The 22,688-nt window shown below is 42.7% G+C and overlaps 1 protein-coding gene across 1 annotated transcript; it reads right to left on the bottom strand.

Annotated features, from left to right (window-relative positions):
- Positions 1-928: 928 nt before the first annotated feature.
- BAIAP2L1 (BAI1-associated protein 2-like 1) lies at positions 929-21,293 on the bottom strand. Its single transcript, XM_014951352.1, has 13 exons — positions 21,222-21,293; positions 18,346-18,432; positions 7,585-7,646; positions 7,417-7,488; positions 6,968-7,105; positions 5,469-5,621; positions 4,915-5,067; positions 4,326-4,476; positions 3,483-3,690; positions 3,121-3,198; positions 2,623-2,788; positions 2,239-2,279; positions 929-1,707 (listed from the first exon to the last, which is right to left on the bottom strand). Exons 1-13 carry the CDS (start codon positions 21,289-21,291, stop codon positions 1,632-1,634), a joined length of 1,455 nt encoding a protein of 484 aa, XP_014806838.1. The 5' UTR covers positions 21,292-21,293; the 3' UTR covers positions 929-1,631.
- Between the last annotated feature and the right edge of the window lie 1,395 nt (positions 21,294-22,688).

Below are 22,688 nucleotides of genomic sequence, written 5' to 3'. Positions count from 1 at the left end.
AAGAGGTGCCACGACCCTTACGCTAGAGCCACGGTTTAGGGCTGTTGTTTGAGCACATCAGATGCAAGTGTTGTGTGTGCCACCACTATGCTCATGGACCCCCAGTCTTCTGTGAGAGGAAGAGCCCTATTTCAATTAGTGAAGGTTTTGCTCACAGGGACACACCAAGGGCAGTGGTGTCCCAGCAGCTTCCTGCCCCTGAGGAACTGGTGTTAGTTCCCAGAGAGCAGTAACCTCTGCCTGGGGCAGGACAGGGGAAGGGGCTGTGGCACTGCCACCTCTGAGTGCCCTGAGGAAAGAGTCTTGCATCAGAGGGTATATAATTCTGACAATGAGTAACTGAAAGCTTACACCGTCTAGACTGACTTGCCTCTAATGTGCTTTAGGGAGTGGGCTTGGGTGTAGGGTCTGCTTCTGAAGAGCTGGGATAGCGGATACTTACACAGCTCCACAGCAAAAGTGTCCTCAGCCTTGAACTTGAAAGGCGGTGGAATGAGCGGGCTCTACCTCTGCAGCCATCCATCACATGCTCGTGTACTATTTTCTGATATTAAGTAGCTGAAAGGCATTTCACATGACTTGAATTCACTGTTTATAGCAGTAGAAGCAGGCACAACCAAACAAATATGTAATCCCTGGCGGTGGTGACAGTACAGAGTTCCTACAGCAGGTGGGAAATGGCACCTGAGCTGTGTGGGGACACAGTGCCCACCCCGACACAGTGACTGTTCTGAACTGGGAGAGTCCTGCAGAGAAGCCAGCGGTGCAGCCCTGCTCCTCACTGGCATGAAGAGCTGGCTCTCACTGCACACAGACAGGGCTGTCCCAGCATTTATGCCATTGGGGGCTCCTTAGCCAAAAATTGTCAAACTTCACCTGCTGTTCTTGTTGGGGAAGGCTGCAGCAACGCAGTGACTTCAAAGGCAGCTTTTTGTGTTAGCATGGGAGAAAAAAATCATGGCACTGTTTTATTATGACATTTTATAAGACTAAAGCTCAACAGTGTGTTTTAAAGAAAAAATTATCATTGAAGAATGTGCTGAGAGTACAACATGAGACTTAAAAAAGGTTTGTGTTAACACTTGAAAATTTCTATGTCAATGTTAAGCAAAGCATTACAGATTGTCTATTCTTAAAGGATAAATATTTATTTATAACCTAGGGTGTCTGTCTTAAACAAAATAATGTATAATCACTTTATACAGGCAATTCTCTATTCTGGAATAAGGCAGTTGTTACGTTATTCTGTTTGGAAAAAAAAATAATCATCTTTTTTCTTATTTGGTAAGTGGCATAGGCAGGCTTGTATTCTAGAACTTACCACTGTGTTTCCAGAGGCTCAGAGCTGAGAGCTAGCAGTTACACTGGGTCACTACAGCATCCAAACTAGCGCCAGGAGTCTCACAATTACTACTACAGAAAAAGGCATGCTGTAAAATCAAAGTGCTCAAACGTTAGCCCGAAGCATTAACTCATTAGAAAGTTTTAAGTTTTTAAAAAAATCAGGATCCATTCGGGTATGATTCTATTGTACAGTAATTAAATACATGTTTAGACCAAGTTGAGCGAGTAACTGTCATTGCTGCAGAGGGTGTTTGTGAGGAGGAGGTGCGGGTGTGCGGAGCGCGTGTTCATCGAATAATGGGTGCTGATCTGTCGTTGGTTACTGTGGGTCTGAGCTTCACGGTTGCAAACGGATTTTCTCCACTGCAAAGAGAAGCACAGAGTTACTGCCTGACTGGCTGCAGGTCGAGCAGTTTCCTCATCCAAGTTGTCTGAAGACAGACTTACAGTTTTAGACTTAAAGAGTCTGTGCAATTCTTAGTTTAATGGGAATTTTTAAAGCAAGCTTACATTTGAAGACTCACTTCGCAGTGATCCAAAATCTGGGAAGTTAATGCCCAGTTAGATCTGGATAGTTCTTTAAACAGCTCCCAGTCTTCAAAGATTTTTGCTTTTTACCCTCAAAGACATAGTTGAAGTCCTGCTCCCTGCTCACACCCCTGGAGGAACACTGACTGTTCTGGGAAGGCCTACATGGTGTATTTTACTTGATGCCCCTCTTAAGAAAAGTGCTACCAATTCTAGCCATAATGTTTGACCAGTGCCTAGGAGGAGTCACGGGGTAATTAAGGAGAAACATCCTTATTTCTCCTCACAATCAATACAATAATATAAGCCACTATAAAAATCAACACAAAAATCAACTAAATTAGTGTGAAAGCTTTAAAAATATACCTTAGAAAAGGTGGTTTTATAATGCCATTCACATCAGGTTTCTGAAAAAGAAAAATAAGATATTGACATAGAGTGACACAAACCTGCTGCAGGGCTCTTGGTCCTGCCGGGGAAGGGAGACCCTGGCATTTAAGTCCCGCAGTTTGCCAAGCAGAGTGACCCCCCTGTACCCCGTGTTACACCCCTGACCACTTCTCCCTTCCTGATACCACAGACAAATGAAATCCCAAAGCCCAGGCTGCCCCAAAGGCAGCTGCATCCAGGTGGAACTTCCTAAGGTAGAACGTTTTAAGGTGGAACACTCCAGGGCCTGGTTTAGGAGCTCAGTGAAGCTGGGGGAGAGGAGCAGGGCAGCACATGTGGTTCGTGGTGTGGGTCACTCACCGGGCCTGCGCTGTCTGCTCTGTCGGGTGGTGTTTTACCAGCAGCACCTTTGGAAGGCTCCACTCTTTTATCCGTTTGTACAGACCCCAGATAGTCCGGCGGTGGGAGGACAACATCACCCTTCTCCACAAGATTTACAGAACTAATACTTCGGATCGGAGCAGGGCTGCGAGACAGAACCCAGAAACAATTCCAGTTCCTATAACACATCTATCTTTAGCTCCAGGAAAGCACAAAAGAGCATGAGCTGAAAGTTAATAAAGGCCTACAATTAACTGAAGTCAGTGGGACTCTACATGGTAAAGTTGGGGTGAAGTTAGTTCCTGGGTCATTGTGCAACCGTTAGAAGATGTTACTGTTACCACGGGGCCACACTGCAGACTGTTAGAAAGTATTTACTGTATGTGTTACTGAATCCAACACCAGCACAAAAATAACATTTTTAATAAATGTTAGAGAATGTTTGGGTGTTTCTGCATTTCCCACCCAAAATGTTACCTTGGCTCTGGAACAAAGGCCTTTTCTTCTGTGGATTCTTCTAGTGGTCTGGTGTACGACGATGGAAACCATCCTTTTCTGTAATGGGAAAGGTGTTTCAGTTCATAGCCTATAGAACATGAGATATCTTTCAAAACACACCTGAGGACAAACCAGTACTCAGTGAACTGAGATTTAACTGTGAGAGACCCCGTTTCTGATGATACCAAATTAGTGTTCAGGATGTCCCTACAGAAAGGGCCGTGGTTCCCCTCACAGAGCCCAGCTCCCCCCCAGTGACAGGCAGAGAACCACGGGCTGGGTCTGACAGCAGAGCCCTTCCTCCTGCCTGTTGGCACTGGGTCATGCATCGAGTGTCTCACACTTTGGTGGAGTCGTGCTCCCCGTAGAGCCAGCCGTCCTTCTCCTCAGCCACCAGCAGCGTGATGACGTCCCCCTGTGCGAAGCTGAGCAGGGTCTTGTTACTTCCCGCAGTGTGGGGGAATATGGTCTTCACTTTTTGCCTTTTCATTATGTTTAGTCCTGTCGCGACAGAAGTTGAGCGCGATAAACTGGCGTCATCTGAATTCTCTGTCAAAAAAAGAAAAACAAAGCAAAAGAAGCAAAATTAGCCGCACACTAACAAAATTAAATACAATTAGTAGTCTAGTGGCAAAAAAAAATGTAGATAAAAATACTCAAGTGCAAACCAAGCTCTGAGACTTTGTGCTGCTTTGGTTCCACTTACACACCTCAGTTATAGGTTTTACGTGTCAGCAAAGAACACCAGGCCTGTCCTCATTCCCTCCCGTGTCCATTCTTCCCTGATGCCATGTGTCCTCAAGGACACCAGAGCCAGCCAAAAGAGCAGCCCATGTTCATTTGTGAGCACTGAAATAATCTCCCCGATGGGTCAAAATTACAGAACGTGTCCTCTGATAAGACTGAAGTCAGGAGCAGTTACACTGGGTTAATCAGGGACACACGGGAAGTGACTGAAGTAAGAATCTACCCATCCTGACCCGTGTTTTGCTGCAGGCAGTTCTTCTCTTGCAACACTGATTTCTCCTGTTAGGTGACCTAGGTAAATGCTTTGTAAAGACCATTCTCTGCGCCTCTCTACCTCCTGGAACCCATGTTATCACGGCAGTCCAGGAGTCCTGAGATAATTGTGAACACTATAGTGTCATTTACACTTGCCCAGTTTGCAGCAAAGCCACACTCACCTCCTGAGCTGCTCAGCTTTTCAGAAGAGGTCTTTGGAGCTGCCGCAGGGTTGTTGAACATGTCGACAAGGGGGCTGGTGTACGCCCTCCCCGCAGGAGCAGGGGGCACCTTGGATGCGTTTTCATAGTGAGGATAAAAATCATTTCCAATCTGGAGTCACAACAACAACAACAGTACCACAACACTGAGGAGACAGCCACAGCCTATTTGCAACATTCAATTCTAGAAAACAATGCTTAAATATTCCCAAATGATACATATCTAGAGCCACCAGAAAGTCCTCATGTTGCTGTGAAATGGCTGATAGAAGAGTTTGTAAGAGGCTTCTGTCCCTTGATAAATGTTTGTTAGTGGGAATGCTGTGATAGCTCTTTTTTTCCACAAATAGCACAGTTACACCTAGGTAATCTCCAGATTTTTCTTAGAAGTTTATTAATATCATTTAGAAATTCAACAACTAATGGTGATACGACATAACAAATAGGTAGAATTTAGATGTTGTACTCTAATATGCTAATAAGAATCATGAAGGGAAGAAGGAAAGAAGGAAAGAAAATAAAAAATAAGAGCCACTGAGGACCAACCTACCATAGTGTTTCTCTCTATCATGGGTGACGGCTGCGGCGTGGAACCAGGTGTCCTTATCTCCTCGATCATCATTTGGACTTTCTCAGGCACTTTGGTGGCATCACTGCAGATCTCCTGCCACCCAGGCAGCTTGGATTTCAGGAAGTCCGCACACTGCAGCCGAGTGTAACAGGCACTTGTCAGAGACACACTTTATCATAATACTGTGAGACCTATTTGTTAATTTTCACTATACTAAAGTGAGAACACCGGCAAAATGGAAGTCTTTCCAGTGATATTCATAAGTCATAGCTCTTTGAAACAAACAATATGTTGTAGGAAGGGACTGTCCTTTTTCAGGACCAGACACCGGAAATGCCAGACCAGTCCATACTTTTTTTCCTTAATATGCGATTTTTTAAAGTCCCAGTAACCCTTGATTGTTGCTACAATCCATGTAAGAGAGCATGGCACTGCAAATACTGTGAACTGCTGACAGCACTCCTGGGCCAGAGCGTGTCCCAGGCAGGAGATCTCCTGGGACTGCATTGGTTTGTCCGCCCCCCACCACTGACCTGGCCGTGGTAGAAGTGCATGTGCTGGGTGAAGCTGCAGTGCTTGTCCACCAGGAAGCAGAACCTCCTCTTCTCTTCAAGGAGAGCCTCCCTGCAACCTTCTGCAATGAATCTCTGGATGTCACTCTGGCGAGAGCTCACTGTTTCCAAATACTAAGGAAAAAAATAAATCACAGTCTCTGAGTTCCACTTGATACTCTGTCCAATTCCTGAAGCAAACTCCAAAAGCCCCAGAAAAGCGTGTGGCGTGGCAGGGGGGTGGCAGGGGGGTGGCAGGGGGTGGCTCTGCATCCAATCTCTGTCTCTCACACACACCTGCTCCCCCGCACCCTGGGGAAAGGTGCTCCTCATTCCAGGCAGTCGATGAGCTGGTCAGGGGGTGCGAGGAAGTGAGGCCAAACAGGGAACAGTCTTTTAGCCTCCAGATAAAATGCTGCATCAAGTAAGAATATGGCACCAAAGCAGCAACTGTGCTGAGCAGGTGTAAGGCCACAGGTGTTCTAATTACACTAATTACCTTCACCTGCTCCATCGCAGTTACATTTACTCTCACAGAACTACGATGAATCTCTACTCCTTCTCAGAGAAGGGAAAACGAGTTATTAAAAAGACTAAACTAGATTTGTCTGAGGTTATGAGGATTCATGGCTAAACTGTGATTAGATGCCGACCCTTGAATTCCCACACCTTAAAAAACCCAAACTTTTATGAATGCAGATGAAAAGACCAGTAGAAAGAAAGAGGTGCTAGTGCTATTTATGTTTACTGTGCCTTGTATAAACAAGGCTTTATTTGAAAATTAAAATAGAAAGAGAAAAAATACATAAGCTACCACAAAATAAAGTTATCGTGCAGATAAAGATATCAACGGCAAGTATTTTTTGAAAGCTCCATGACAACCAGAGCATGACTGGGTATTTAAAGCGGTTCCTCCTCATGTTTGCCATGTCTCCGTTGGCCTCAGGATGGCGCTGCTGGCTTAGGAGCACCAGGAACGGATCATGGGGGGTAACGGGAGTTGGCATGTGCCTACTTTGGGAAGTTAATTCATAGCAAATTACTACTGAATTTGCATAGCACAGCTGACTCCCTGTGCAAACCTCTGCATAAAGGTGTAGTTACAGAGGTATTTAAAAAAATAAATAAAAATCAAGTAGCGGTCAGGGGGTGAAACCTGGAAAGGAGCGGGAGCCTGACCAGGAAGAGCAGAGCAGTCAGAGCTCGACTCAACAGGAACACCTGCTCTGGGGGTGTGTTTCACAGAAACCAACTCTAAGGAACCAAAAATCCACTTTCTTTGAAATTGTTGAGTTTAACTGTTGCCAACCAACTTACAGAGGGGTTAAGTGCATTAACTAATAACTGCATGTTCAAAAATTGTGGGAAGCTTCAGAAATCAAATGTTAAACCAGCCCTGGATGTGCCCTGGAACAGCTGAATGTTCTCTGCTGAGCAGTTCTCACAGACAGAAAGAAACAAACATGAGACAACCCACTGACCTCCATTTCTTTGTGCTCATACTTCAGCACATTGCGGGCTCCTTGGCTTTTCCTTCTGATTTTCTTCAGCTCAGCTTGAGACTTCTCTAAAGAGTCTAATTTGCTTCTGTGTTCAGTTTGGTACCTCTTTAAAGTTGCCTGCAAAGGAAACATTTCCCACACCTGGTAAGGCTGGCAGGGACTGACCCTCGTTACCCTCACCTGGGAGATGGCACCAATACACATCAAATGAGTTCCGAAATTGCCTCTCTCAGCTGTAGTTTAAAATGCGATTAAGCCATGCAGTGGTGCCCCTTTTAACTCAAAATAAGCATGAACATTTTTGCCATGGTTATTTATCTGAAACCCAATTCTAACATATTGATTAATTGTTAGGGAACAGTTTCTGAAAAATTCTCTGAGCAGGACTAGATCAATAAAGTAGGACTTTCAGAAGTGAATGTACTCACAGTCATGTATTTTACATCCAGGTCTGTTTTCTTCTCCAGTTCAGATATAATTTCCTTATGAAATTTTTTGAACTTTAAAAGCAAATGAATGAAGAGTTATTAAAAATTGGCACAAGTAATTTATGTTTTCAAAAGAAAGTAAACTAAAAAAGAAATTGTTTAACTTACACTCTCCTCTAGACTGTCATTAAGTTTCTTGTGTGTTCTTGAAATTTCAATGAGAACTTGGCCTGTTGATAAACACACAACCGTGTTTGTTTCTTTCATGGAGTTCTGAAGTTAGTTAACACAGACCAGTAATGAAAAATATTTAACTAACAGATTTATTAACTAGAATGCATTTCAGAGGGATAGGAAATTTCTTGCTGTTGCTTATCACAGCCAGCTTAAATAAATAACTAGATGTGGCCACAGACAAACCAAGAAGCTCATAAGTGATAGAAGAATAATTAATCACACGTTATTATGCAAAAGGGACATGGAGTGCCAGACAAAATAAACACTTCCTTCTCTCCAAAATAGCCCAGAGTGATTTAGTAACAGCTGCTTTTCTTGCCAAGTAGAGAATAGCACACAAGAACTAGAGATCTTTGTTACCATCCAAATAGCTGCTATCCGGTTTGTAGTCTGAAAATTAAACGTTAATGTTTATTAACTGACTCTGCCTTCAGAATTTTGACAGCAACCTTTCACACGCAGTCCCAGTCACACTAAACCAGACGGGTACGTGTGCTGATTAATTTCCCATGCTCTTTTATCGGCGCGTGCAGCCCGTCGGTACAGCATCAGCCAACAGCCAGCAGCAGATTTCTCAGCATCACCAGTTCCTACACACACCCCGTGTGCTCCCTGTCTCCAGCACAGTCACACAGTGTGCTTCAGCCGCCAGCGCTGAAAAGCTGCACTGTGTCATTTGCTTTAGGAGGGTAGAGAGGAAAAACACCTCAGTCCTTGGGTGCGGTTCCATGTGCAAACCAACCTAAACCGTGCCTGCCGCGGTCCTGCCCTGCCGGCAGCCACATCACCCTGCCTGGGATACAGCCAGACACATCACCCTGTTGAGGATACAGCCAGCCACATCACCCTGCCCGGGATACAGCCAGCCACATCACCCTGCTGAGGATACAGCCAGACACATCACCCTGCCTGGGATACAGCCAGACACATCACCCTGCCCGGGATACAGCCAGACACATCACCCTGCTGAGGATACAGCCAGCCACATCACCCTGATGGGGATACAGCCAGCAGCCACATCACCCTGATGGGGATACAGCCAGACACATCACCCCACCTGGGATACAGCCAGCCACACCATCCCCCCTCCCCACTCTGCGCTGGCACCGATGCACCACGTTCATGCCAGGCCACTCTGGGTGATTGCAACACACTGCTGAGAAGCACGGAAGGGTTTGGGTTGGAAGGGACCTTAAAGCCCATCCAGTTCCAGCCCAGTGCCCTGGGCAGGGACACCTCCCCTAGCCCAGTTTGCCAGGAGAGGAGCAGGAAGTGTCCTGATGTGCCCAGCCTGGCTTCACCCAACCCCAACCCCCAGACAGCTACAGCTCTCAGCCAGGAGCCCTTACAAACGCTGAGAAGTGCCAGGGCCACACTGGGATTCGCACACTGTCCCACCTGGAGGTGTGTTTCCCTGTCACCCCCCTGCCACGGCAGGAACCACAGGTCAGTCCCACGGCGGGTTCCCTGCCATCACCTCCCCCGTACTCCAGCTCCCCCGCAGCCAGCCGCGCCGTCACCCCACCGAGAAGCGGTGCCCACCTGGGTGCCGGCAGTGCCAGACCCCCCGGTGCTGCCCTGGGCAGCCCCCACACAACCTGCTCCCTGGCACCGGCAGTCACTGCACGGGACCGCCCCGTGTCCCCTCCTGTTTGGTCCCTGATGCAATTCTCAGTTCCCTTTTTCCAAGGGGAAAAAAAACGATGCATGAACCGTTCAAGATGCCGCTTTACAAATCTGGTTTTCTGCCATCCCTGTTCTTTGAGAACCCCTCCCGAGTTAGTCAGCAGAGACTTGTCCTGTAATGATCCTTCACATCCTGCAGGTCACACCAAAGCTCCCAAAAGGTGCAGAGCATTAGAACATTTGGCTAAATAAAATGAATGACAGAGCTTTTTATGAGATCCTTCTCATCTCCTCCTTTCTCAGCATCTCCCCAGCCACCAAAGCCCATCTCCCCACAGCACATGCAGTGATTTAGTACCTCCCCTGTAACACGGGTGCCTTCCCTCAGCACCCAGGTTTGTGCTGTGGCCATCTCCCTCCTTAGCTGTCACCTCACACTACCACATCCCAGTGGTTCAGTTTCCTTGGAACGAGAACTGTATCTCCTGTCCTGTGAAGCAACATGACACAGCAGATCTTTAACTGAATCACGTCAAACGCGTGTCTGTGGTACTGCCTATGGGGAACCTGAGGCAGTTCAGGAGGAACAACACCCATCTCCTGACTTTCCAGGAATCCCTCCCGTGCCCCATCCCCACTGCTACGGCTCTGCACAACAGCCTGGAGGGGGGAATTGGAACACAATGGGAACAGTCAAACCCTTCAGCAACAAGGAAAAGGAATGCCCACTCAGGATGGTCAATGGGGGAGAGACAGAGAGGTGTTATTTATTTTTTTATTAATATATATAGTTTTTCGGACTCCTCTACAGAACTGTGCTTTTTTGTTCTTAGTTAAAGCTTCTGGTGACTACAGAAATAGAAATAGGAGGAGCTATAGGAATTAGTTGCTCACAGGCAACAGAACAGTAACTACAATGTAGTTAAATAAACAGAGTCAGGGCCCTGAGTAAGCACCTTGTTATTTTAAGGCTGCAGAAGTGAAGGCACTTCAGTCCACCCGGTTTATGTTTCAGCGAAATCAACTGAAAAGATACATTTTTAGACTGTAACAGGCTTTTAAAATTAGAAGAGTTTTGCAAACTTGTAACTGCAACTTAAAAAACGTAGTTAAGAGTAATTAGGAGAAGAGAAATAAAGTTACGAAGTCTGTTTGGTTTTAAGTATGCGGATTAGAAAGCCCTTCCGTGCTGGAACCTCCTGGCTGGCACCAGTGACCCGCAGCACTCTGTGTCCTGCCTCACCCATTTCATCTCCTCTTGCATGTTTTGAATCAACATTTTGAAAAGGACCCACAGTAAGCACATTCTGACTTATTAAGATTTAAATTATCATGTAAATTATAGGTCAGATTCTGCACTTTCAATAAATACAGAACATTTTTACAGTGAACGCATCCCATGTTTTATAATTGCCAGTTTAAGACAATGGGTTAGCCACCTTTTGATGGCCCTCCCAAATAAGATTTACACAAGGAGACACTAATTCAGGAAAGGCAAAACCACCCCTGGCCTACATGTAAGAGTGTCCGAGTGGAATGGAAATTGAGCGCCTTCAATATAATATCTTGATTTTAATTACAATGGTTAATTATAGAATAGCTCTAATAAAGACAACAGGTTACTCTGAATTAATAACGGCATAACCTGAGGCCAAGCTCTAATGTTCAGTAATTATTCATCTCATAGAGAGGTTCAGAAAATGACTTAAAAGTGAAGACTAACATGTATTTCTCACATCAACTAAGAATATTTTGCTATGTATTAGAGCTGCTCAGGACTGGGTTTTATACAGGAGAGCTACAGCACACCATAACCCAACACTGCCCTTGTCATCACCCACTGGCAAACCCCAGACCCCGGAAGGTACGGGTGCGAGCAGAGCGAGGGTAACGCACCCCGTGTCCAGTCTGGGGCAAACCCCGGAAACTTCAGCCGCTTGTAGGCATCAGATTATGCAATCCATTAATAAACCAAAACCACCCATCTTGATGATAAGCATAACTATTAAAATACTTGCCTTTCAAAGCTACTTCTTTCTGCTCTCCATTCCCCCACACCCTGAAATCTGTGTGACTAGAACAGAGGTACATTAAATATCCCTACAGCTGTTTTAGAAACCAAAAGCACAGCTGTAAAGGTTTACAGATAACTTGTTCTGTCGTGTTGCTATTACCTGATAAGTGCACTACAGGGAAGAGAAGAAACAGATTGGGATTTTGGGGGAACATCTCCAACACATTCAAGAACTTAAAAATACAAGCAACATTATCAGCTACCAACAAAATCATTTAAACTTTTAAAAGACTAAATAGCTATATTAGAATCAATGAAAGTATTAATTGCATCATCTTACTTAAAATATACTTCAATATCATTTTATTTAGAGAAGGTTGCTCTTGAAAAATGTCAAGGCTCTTCACTTAGGTGTTTGGGAAGGGATAAAGTGCTTAACTGTATCACTGGTTTATCTCCTGTTGGCCTATTTTCCATTCAGGGCAGGTCTGGTAACTCCATGTCTTAGAGATGAAACCACAGAATTATTTACATTAACTGAGAGAGCAAGAGGCTGAGTCAGAGCCGCCCGTGCAGCCAGCACAGCTCCAGTGTATTATGGGATGCCATTTCTGCCCAGGTCCCCTTCTCTGCCCAGAGGGAAGGTGTTTATGACAAGGGAAAGCTAGAAACAAAGTCCTTTGAAGCCAGTAGCCCCTGAAAGGTAGTAAAATAGCAAGTTCCGAAGGAATGCAGTATAACAAATAAGTACGATTGAACAAAACAAAACTAAGCCTGAAATGGATTAGATCTATCATTCTTTCATAGGAAGTGTTTATTGCAGAAGGATTTAATTGTGCAACAGACGCTTCAAAGGTGGCAAAAAGCCTTACTGGAATTCAATCTGAAAGAACAAAATCCTAAAAAAAGCACAGAGTAATATGAAGCTTCCCAGGCTCTACCTGTACCGTGCTTCTAATACAATTTGTCCACAATGCTTAAAAAACCCCACAATCTGTAGAATTAATATTAATATGCACATAAATCAACAGGACTAGGTCAAGTCTGCCTTCCCTTACTGCATGAATGAACAGGAAATAGGAAGCAAGGAGTAAATCTCTGCAGTTCATTTTATAAAATGGCATTGACACATGACCATTCGATGCCATTTTTTGAAGGTGACTGCAGGAGGTGAAGGGAAAGAATAGAAAAAGATTCAAGCCTACGCTGGAGCAAATAAGAGATTTCAGAGAATAATAGAGTCCACTATACATGCTAGACTTAGTGCCCCAAAGCAGCACCTCCAAACAGACAGTTAAACCAAAAGATCAACTTTTTAGATGTGCTTTACTTAGACTAAAATCAATGCCAAATTCTTTCAGGTTGACACAAGTGATTTTAAGAAGTACTACAAAATTCATAGCACGCCCTACGTGCTATGAAGCGGGCAATGAACTGCTCGTAAATGAGCTATTCCCACATCAGATTTTACAGGAGTGAATACCGAAGAGATTATCAAGGCCATTACAATTTCCAGTTACTCTGAGTTTGTTCTTGGTGTGATGCTCCTATTTTACAGAATAAAAATATTAGCTTACATGATATTTGAAAGGGTTTGAACGTGACTTTTTTACAGCTTCAGCAAAGTCCAGTCTGCTGGTCTAACCCCCCTTTCTCTCCCGAGGTGTTTCGATCTTAGTCAAAAAAAATTCAGAGATGAGAATTTTTCTCAACCTGTTGCATCATTGAACAGATGTTAACTAACATGAAACATTCGCCTTGTTTCAGATGATCGGTAAGCATAGTAACTAAATTTTAATGTTAAAAAAAAGAAAAGGAAAAGCGTATGATACATAAATAATGCATGAAAAATGGCAAGCTTGTTTTTCCACCTGTTCCTCCATTGCTAACACCCAGGAAGGTTGCTGCAGGCATTTAGTTTTTCACCCAAACACCCAAAACCACAATACATCAAGGTATGTATGTCAGAGACTGGTGTTTGGTAGTGCCTGGAAAGCTGTCTATACAATAGCTGTTCATAGCTGAGCTGCAGCAGGGTTGATCCATTGCTCCTAATCCCCACCCGGGCAGCGGCAGGGGACAAGCTACGACCCAGGCACCGGTCTGGGCTTGCCCGGGGGGAGCCCTGCTGCGGGGAGATCACACAGCTGAGCTAATCCAGGGGTTTCAGCAGGACTGGAACAAACAAATCATGCTGAACAGCAAGAACTGAAGTTCTTTATGGGCATTCAGTACTAGAGAGGATAAATATTTAAGTTATAAGTGTTACGTGATATTCAATAAAATGCACGGAATCACTGCAATTTTCACTAGAGCAGTTTACTGCCATCGAGTTTCCCAGTCTTAGCAGTGTCCAAAAAAAAAATAATAAAAAAAAATAAGAAAAGCACACCCAAAGCAAGCCTTTCTCTCCAACAGAGCCTGCTCCTAACACAGAACAGAGACAGGCAGAAGCGAGGACACCGCCTAAAAGCCTAGAACACAGAGTAATCTTTAAATAAAGTATCAGTATTGCTTAGAGTAGGGAAGAGATTTCGTGTCCTCTGATTCTCCTTTTAACCTGCTGGACTTCTGCAATTTAGTTCCACTGGTCAAGACCATGCAACGTAATATTATTGTTGCAATTTGGCTTTTTCCAGTTGGACGAGCAAGGAATAGTTTACATTTACAGTTCTTGAGCAACAAGCACTAGGTACAGGCCCATAATCTAAATTGCGGGTGACTGCTGTAGATACCGTTGCCACACAACAGACAAATTGGAATTTACAACCCAATATAATAACTGAGCTGCAGTTCCAGTAACTGCAGGTGCTGGAGAGCGGGAAGATCCGAGAAGCAGCAGTCGATGAGGGAGCAGGAAAGAACTCCCTGGTTCCTCGGGCAAGCGAGGGCTGCAAAGGCTGCCTGTCACTAGAAGAGAGAGTTTATTAACATCATAACATTAAAAATCAGTAAGACAGAGCCTCATAGACCCATATTTTGGGCAAGACAAGATGAGCAAGACACCATGAAAGTTACTATTTCAATGCTCTATCAGTGGTATAGTATCTACGGGAAATTATGTTTAGTGCATTACTGAAACACCAAGTTTCATTGTGCTGATGTGGCATGCTGAGATTTGAACAGTATGAAATCTTAACATTTTAAAACGTGCAGTTTCTTGTTTCCTATCTTTTCTTCCCAGTGGGATTTCCAAACGGTGCCTACGAAAGGAAGATATGCAAATTCCATATGGCAGAATAACCTGAACTATGGAAATTCAGGTTATGTTCCTAAATGCCCATAGCCAAGTCTGAGGGACTATAAGCTTAGAAATTTAGGGAAATAAAAAATGAGAAAGGATGTTAACCTAAATCAACTTATTCCTTATTCATAGGGATTGCATTCTTAATGCAGTGTGTTATTCTGCTTCCTCAACTGACTCATATTAAGTTATTCCGTATTAAAATATTTCAGAGAGCTTCAGCCAGACTTGAAAGATAGAGGTACTTATTACAAAAGCCCTGAATCAGCCGGAATATCCAGACTTCAGTTTCATTCTTGTTACCTTCTTCTGCTCCAATCTCATTCGACAGAAGCAAGCACTTTCTGGAGTTTTTTACTTGCCTTTTTGCTCCATTTCTTCCCTGCCCTCTAAGCATTTTACTCTCTACTTCTAAAACTTCCTTCCCTATTTCTTTTCCATTTCTGTTTCTGCCCTGCTGGGGGCTGATATCCATTTTACAGGAAGACCATGTTCTGCGTTTCCTTGTGAGAAGGAAAGACTGACTGTGTTTTTGATACAAATCTTTACATCACACTTGGCAGTAAATACGCTCTAGGTCACCCAGCAGGTTTGGGTTTGAATTTTAAAATGACTCAGTGCAATATTTCAGTAAAGACTCTCCAGAAATTGTACAGAATATTGTGTTTTAGCCATTTGAGCCTTGTAGTGCTTTTATAATTACGTGTAAAAAGTTTAATACAACACAACTTAATTAGAATAATACATTGTTTTTCATCTGCCACTACTAAAGGTGAAGTTGCTAGAGAAAAGCCCTAAAAGCTCAGTTCCTGCCTCATTTTCCTATTCATTATTCAGAAAACTGATTTCAGTAGGAACTGTATCTGCAAAAGTTACAGCTCGCTATGCTTATTATTGGAGAAAGGGGGAACCTTCCTCTGACACCTCCTTTTACAGCCAAAAACTACTTAGTGGCTGATGTGAAACACAAAGGCACCTACACTTTAGATGAGTCAAAGATAATTAATCAGCAGGTATGCTTTCCCTTCACTTCTGCTGTAGAGGACAGGATGAGGTAAAAAAAACAGCACCGTGGATTTCTGACTTCTATAAAATCTTGCTATCCATAGGTCAGTCATCCTGATTGTGGTGAAACTGAGAAGGGTTAGGGCTAGGGGGGCGGGAACAACTTGTTTGTTTTTAAGCAGATTAGTTTCAAGTATTACTTTAAATATTTACTCTGGATGTTTCGATTTTTTATTACTCAAATAAAAACATTAACATTTTTTGGTTGTCCATAGACCTAAACACTGGAAATGCAGACCACTGCACTTCAATTAGCTCTCAAATATTAAAGCACTCCAAAACACTTTAGCACTCCATCATTGTTGGTTTATCCAATTCATTGGGAAAACCCAGGATAGTCTTAAATATTAAAAATATTATGATTTCCTACTGGTATCTGTGGGAATGTGGCTATTGATTTCAGTTGATACTGAATACAGGAAGAGGCCTTAAATACATTTTCAAACAAGGAAAAAGTAAAAAGTCACAGAAACATTCCAAACATCAGAGCTGGATACAGATGAAGGCCCACATAAGATGATGGAAGCTGCTCCTCTCTGTGTCTGTGCCGGTCCCCTTCAGAGCACTGCTCTCGGAACAAGTGTGCCAGCCCTCTCCGTGCTCCAGATACAATCCAGCAAAGCAGTTCTCAGGCATATCACAGACTATCTGATGACTACTGACCTCTTTTTTGGCAAAGATAACACCAGTATTATGCACGATAGAGCTGTTAGTGGCCAATGACATGTTCTTTGGCAAGTCTGAAGGAGCTCACAGAGGAGAATTCGGCAGGGGCTGAGCCTGCGGTAACTCCACTGGGGTTAACAGGACCACAAAGGAGCAGATGACAGCAAAGCTCCATCGATTCCTTACGCATCCAATACTGCTCAGCATGCATTTCAATGTTTTAAAAATACTAAAAGGTGCAGTAAATTCTTTATTTGCTTTTTAAGCAAAGATACTTCTAGAGACATCTGGGGCATATAATGTTTCTTTGCTAAATAGCTCAGTATTGTAGCCCAGCTTCAAAACTGTTAAGACTTTCTCAAGAAAATGCAAATGATGTCTCTCAGACTCCAAACCACATTATCCTGCCTTTTCCAATGTTCACTGGCTTTCGTTATCTCTAACTTTAGTATTCTATCAGAGAGTGTGCTGGAAGAAATTCAGACTTGCTGTTTTGCTTAAGAAGAAAAGGTTTTTCTGCAGTAACAGAATTCTTAGTTAAACAAAAAAATATATTTTCAATCATAATTCTGTATTGTCCCCAAAAACAAGGGAAAAGTTACTCTTGGAATTCAGCTCGAGACTACCCAATGACAGCACTTGCAAAGTTTTTCTGCAGTAACAGAATTCTTAGTTAAACAAAAAAATATATTTTCAATCATAATTCTGTATTGTCCCCAAAAAGAGGGGAAAAGTCACTCTTGGAATTCAGCTCGAGACTCCCCAATGACAACACTTGCAAACAAGGAGACAATATCCCACAGTCATATGAAGTTCAATAAACAGATTACTTCCATGCATTCGACCAACCGTTTGACTGCAGAAGTTTTAATTGTGCATCTGTTGATATGTTTACAGGACTCTGCACGGCCATTATTGTGACTGTCTGGGAGTGCTGTGCCCGGTGTGGCGCGGGCAGCAGAGCAAACACAGCCTGCCTGAGCACTGTTTGCTGTCCCGCCGCTCCCAGCCCTCTGCCCGGCGGGAGCGCTCCCGCACGGCACAACACGCTCCGGGAAGGTGGAAACCCACAGACACCCCTCAGGAGGCCTCCTCCTCCATTCTGCTTCGGCAGAATCGTTAAGAACACATTTACTGAACCCATCCTTTCTAATCAGCAGAATTAACGCACTGAGTTACAGGAGCAAACGCACATTAAGTCACCGAAAGAGTCCTCCATTGCCCATAACCAAAAGCTCAGAGACAGACACTTTATAAAAAGTTATTTTTGTCAAAAAAGCAAATGAAGATTTTAAACAAATGTTTCCTCTTTTACAGTATAGTTCCCACTTCCTTTTTTTGTAGTGCTGTTAGAATCTTTGTCAGAAAGGTTACAGAACCCGGGATGGCAAGTTGGCTGTTGTAGACTGAGCGGTGTCATTTCAACGTCAGCCAAAGCAGAGCCCAGGGCTGGCGATGGGCTTCCAGAAATTCAGAAATTATTTTCAGGAAAGGACAGAACTTGGGTTATTTTTACATTAATCTAAGTGTACTGCATCTTTGACTCTACAGCTTCTCTTTCAAAAACTCAACTAGAAAATAAAGATAATGCAGCTGAGAACTTTTAGTTATATACTTCAAAAATAGTGAAGTAGAGCTAAACTCTTCACAATGGAACTCACCCAGAAACTTGTTTTAGTTTAGAATTGCTGTCGAACACCAGGACTCCTCATACTGATATTCTGTTGCAGGTATATTTCAGCATTTATTTCTGTACTAAAACTCAAGCTACATATTTTTCATGTTTATTTATTATAAAATTACGTGAACTTAAAAAAAACACATGCTTTTGAATACACAGGCAGAAATATATTCACAAAAGTAGAAAAAAAAAGTGATTTTTTCAAAACATTATAAGCATCTTAAGAAATAATTAACCTTAAGGGAATCTAATCCCTTCCATCTATGCGTTACTTAAGGGTAAAACACACTTTTCACAATTCTTCTCTACTTCATATTAGTACTGAAAACTGCCAGCAGGAAATAAACATAAAATTTATATTTTGAAGGAATTTAAAAAAAAAAAGATTTCACTTACCTAATTCTTTAGAAACTGGTGAATCAGCTGATATATCCCCAATCTTTGCAAGGCTATCATAATATGCTCTTCCAGCCACTACCATAGCTTGGGGGAAGGAGGAGAAGAGAAAATAAGTGTTAAAAAAGCCCCCAAAGTATTTTCCATTTTCATTAATCTATGATCCTGTGAAATTTTGTAATTCAGGGCACACAGTGGGAGTACACGGCAATAAGGAAACTGACACAAGTCTCTGTGCCACCTGCCGCTTTGTGAACCTGGTGACAAAGAGAGGACACCAGAGAATGAGTGAAGTCTCTGTCTGTGATTTAGGTCCAACTTTCCTGCGTATCTGAGAGCAATTGGCCCCCAGCGGGCAGGCTGAGCTGTAAGCCACTGCTCAGGACACAGTTACCCTTATGGATAACACTCTACAGCCACCATACTCTGCAATGACAGATACGATTTCTAGTCAAAATTCCAGTCTTACAGGAACCAATAAAATCTTAAAATACATCACTGAGGTTTCAGTTATTCTCAGTTAATCATTTCCTAGTTAGAGCTGATTTAAAGAGCAAAGCCATTTTTCCTGGAATGAACACGGAAAAGTCAAGATTCAGACCGGGGGGAGCCAGCAGTGACAAAAAAATGATGCCTGTAGTCGATCCACACCCACCATGCAGTGGCTGCCTCAAGTCTTCACAGCACCTAGAACTGACCTGCACCCTCAAAGAAAAGAAAAAGGGACAAAGTGGCAAGTTTTTGTTGCTAAGGGCAGTGAAAAATACTTTTTGAAGTAAGTCTTCATAGTTTTTTAAGTAGTACATTTTTAACCTGATGCAGAAGCCAAGCAGACTCGCCCCATTGCCTTTAGAATAGTTTTTTTCTGAGAGGAATATAACTGCCAATTACCATATTTTATGTCTGTATTTTATAGTTTTTACTAGCAAAGGTGACATCTTTGGTTACCTAACACTGTGTTCACTGAGAAGCCTGAAACTCCTCCAAATGAAACAAAGGTTCTTCCTGAGGCTGTGCTGCACTAGAGAAGAGTAATTTCTGTCTAAGCTGGGTCTCATGGCTGCTGGACACTCAAACCTTCTCAACAGCGCAATCAATTCTCCTGGTGCTGCCCCTGGAGCACCCGCACACAAACATTTTATGCCATTCCAACACCAACGTTTTCCCCAGATGGCCCCGACTCAATCTTTTATCCTAATACAGGCACTAAAAAAAAGGAAGAAAACTTGTTATTTCTCCTGCGCTACTCAAGCTACAGCAGGATCTTCACTCATACAGTCTCTTCACCAGCACTATAGCTAGTAAACTGCTTCTGCAGAAAAGGAGTTCTGACCTTTTATCCTCAAAAAGTATACAAATACATTATAAATCTATCAGAAGTTCTTGTAAGTTTTATGTTCTTTGTCAGCCTGCTCTGACTTGTTTGGAAAGCTGCAAAGGATTTGTTTAGTCACGGAGTATTTACTCCTTTTATAGATCTATTTATACCTCTCAGAACTTATGGAGAAAAGATTAACAATTTATGAGAGCCCAAATATGATTTTAATGTAGTTTCTCAACAGTTGTTGCAAGACTGTAAACATTTATTCATTTGAAATTAAGCATTCACACTAGACACACTTTATCAGCCACTCTTCAAAGGCAAACTAGCTCGAACACAATACCTCTCGGCCTCTCCAGTGTTGCTGTGCACAGTTATATTGTGAGTTACTGACGACAAATTGAATTAAAAGAGAAGAGGCACAATGTAACGTATCAACAGTAAAGTACGTGAAAAGCAGAACCCTCAGAAACCGGTATAAAAATCTTTCAGCCAAGCATGAAAACGTGCTATTACTTCTGGTACTACCTATAATCCCTAAGGTCAGGTACTAGGTAACCACAGTGTTAATCCATCAGGTTAGGCATTACTGCTGCAAATAAATCAACATTTCCTTATTTTAATCTCAAGCAGGCCTTGGGTTTATCTTTTTTCTCAGGCCCGGTCTAAAATTTGCATGAAGAGAGATTTCAAGGTCTATTTGGCTATGCACTGCCTCTGCAGTATCCCATTTCTCAGAGGACTCGATTACATGCAGGGGAAAGATATGCCACAGACTTGAAGGAGGCAAAATGAGAGGGATTTTACATTGCTTTAATATGGTATCAAGCAGCTCAGCAGGTCTGTGGAGGTGAGATGGAGCAGGCTCTAACAGGTCCTGCCACATACCCTTTGGGAACTGGAGCCCAGTCTCCGAGAGTCCTGTGAAGTCCAGCATGGAAGCAACCAACCACATTTTAAAAAGTTTGAGATCTTTGAATCCTTAGATTCAGATTTAGTCATTCCAATTTTGACTCCATTAAAAAGATACCATCAGGTTTAGTATGGATAAGAAAAAAAAAGTATTATTGCACTCCTGCACTCATGCAAGCAGTTCTGTTGGCAGGGTGATGCGGGTAGTGATGTGTAGGGGTGAGCAGAACAGATCCAACAGATCTAAGAACCCAAAATCTCCTTGGAAGATAGTGCCGGGGCAAAAAGAGAACACCTAATTTACATAACTGGGTTTTTTTTCCTATTTACATTACTATTCTAATGTGGATTATTTACAATTTATGTTCAGTTTATCTTGCCACTCTGTTTATGAGTGGCTGCAATGCAACTTATGCAGGACAGTCAAAAACAAACAAAACCACCCAAAAACACACAAAAGGGGAGAAAGTACATACATTTGGGTGTTAGCACTTTTTTGTTTGGTTTGCCTCCCCCCACCCCCCAATTAAACACATCCAAAGTTCAACTTTGAAATTAAGCTTGTACACAACCCTCATACCCAATATGTATATTTAAATGAAAATGAAATATTCTTTCTAAAGTTAGCACCCAGAACACTTACCATTAACAGCTTTTTCATAATTCTTCCCCAGATTTATCAAATTCCTCAGTCCTGGATTGAACTGTTCCATAACATTCTAGAGAACAGAAAACAGAATCGGTGTTACAAACAAGACAGCTCAGCTGTGGATGAAGCATGTGTGTGAGTGTCACTCAGCTCTACCTTGTGTGTCACACGTACAACTGGAAAGTCCACACATGGACGAGAAATAGACGACTTGGGAGGAAGAGGGGAGCAAAGGATGGAAGGGAGAAGAAACCAAGCATTTAAGATCAACAAATAGGAAAAAGGTAAACTATTTCAGTAGGGGTAAAAAGGAATCTGGATGTTTATAATGCAGATGTCAAGTACGTGATCAGAGTTTGCACAGGTCCTTCTTTTCTGGTGGGTGATGGTGAAATGAGAAAGAGAAAAACCTTTATCCACTAATTGTTTTATAAAGACCGACAGTAACACAAACTTTCTGACAATGGTTCAAGGTTTGAGTTCTTCCCCACTGCCCTGTGCCGGAAAAAAACAATGCTGGGAAAAATTAAAACAGAAAAGAAATTCACCAGATACCTGATCAGGGGACGAGTGAGCACTTTATTGTGGATTTAGGGAAGGCATTCAGGGAAGTTAGTTGGGGTTTGGGTTTTGGTCTTTTTCTAAGTTAGAAAAATGCTGCATTTTATTGTACAAAGCTGTAGTTCTTTCAGAAAGAAAATGAGAATGAAGACGCTATTTAAATAGGAGGAGGGGGAAAAAAAAAAAAAAAAAAAAGATCCACTGCAGCAGCTTTGGCTGTTTAATACAATTATTGGCTGAAACCACCAGAATCTGAACTCCAGCAGCTCCAAGCATGACTACCCTCATACCTAGCAAATTCTGTAAGCTGATGAAGTGGTGGAAATTGGGACTGGCAGTTCCACAGTGCAAGAAAATAGCTACAGCATTAAACACAAAAGTTTCAAGTCTTTTTGCAAAAGGTAGAAAATAAGTTAAACGATAGAGTATGAATTCAAATTTGAATGTTCTCAAAGTTGTAGGGTGAAGAAAAAAAGGAAAAAAAGCTTCTGCCCAGTCCAAAAAGGAAAGTGACCCACTAAGTTTGAGTTGTCCCTGCTCATAGGAAAGCTTCAGTTTCCCTTTTTCTGATCAAAGACAACAACTTTCCCCTCTACCCCCCATCAATATTCCAAAATTACTTTTATCTTGTTATGAGCACTGACAAAAAAACAAAAGCAAAGCAAAGCTGGCGTGCTGCTGTAAGCACAGTAGTTCTTCACTCTCCAGCACCATGCCCTTTCAGATGTCTCAAATACTTGTAGCATAAACACTGGCTGTTGAAATTAACTTTTGAAGAACGCTAAGTAAGTTAGAAAGAGAGCCCTCGGAGCTTCACTTATTTGGTGGCTGCTTGGTTTCTTCAGGTAGAATCACCATCTGAATTACAGACACAGCATTTGTTTAACAACCCCCCTCTGT

The sequence above is a fragment of the Calidris pugnax genome, unplaced genomic scaffold, assembly GCF_001431845.1.
Source record: "Calidris pugnax isolate Ruff unplaced genomic scaffold, ASM143184v1 scaffold198, whole genome shotgun sequence".
Lineage (NCBI taxonomy): Eukaryota > Metazoa > Chordata > Aves > Charadriiformes > Scolopacidae > Calidris > Calidris pugnax.
This window is presented reverse-complemented; position numbering and strand designations above follow the sequence as displayed.

What these genes read in the sequence shown, in the direction of transcription:
- BAIAP2L1 (XM_014951352.1), bottom strand. Translation starts at nt 21,291, where the DNA reads ATGGAACAGTTCAATCCAGGACTGAGGAATTTGATAAATCTGGGGAAG. An exon ending in TGATAGAGAGAAACACTATG is followed by an intron (nt 4,477 to 4,914) that starts GTAGGTTGGTCC and finishes TTGTGACTCCAG; the next exon opens with ATTGGAAATGATTTTTATCC. An exon ending in ATAAAACCACCTTTTCTAAG is followed by an intron (nt 1,708 to 2,238) that starts GTATATTTTTAA and finishes TTCTCTTTGCAG; the next exon opens with TGGAGAAAATCCGTTTGCAA.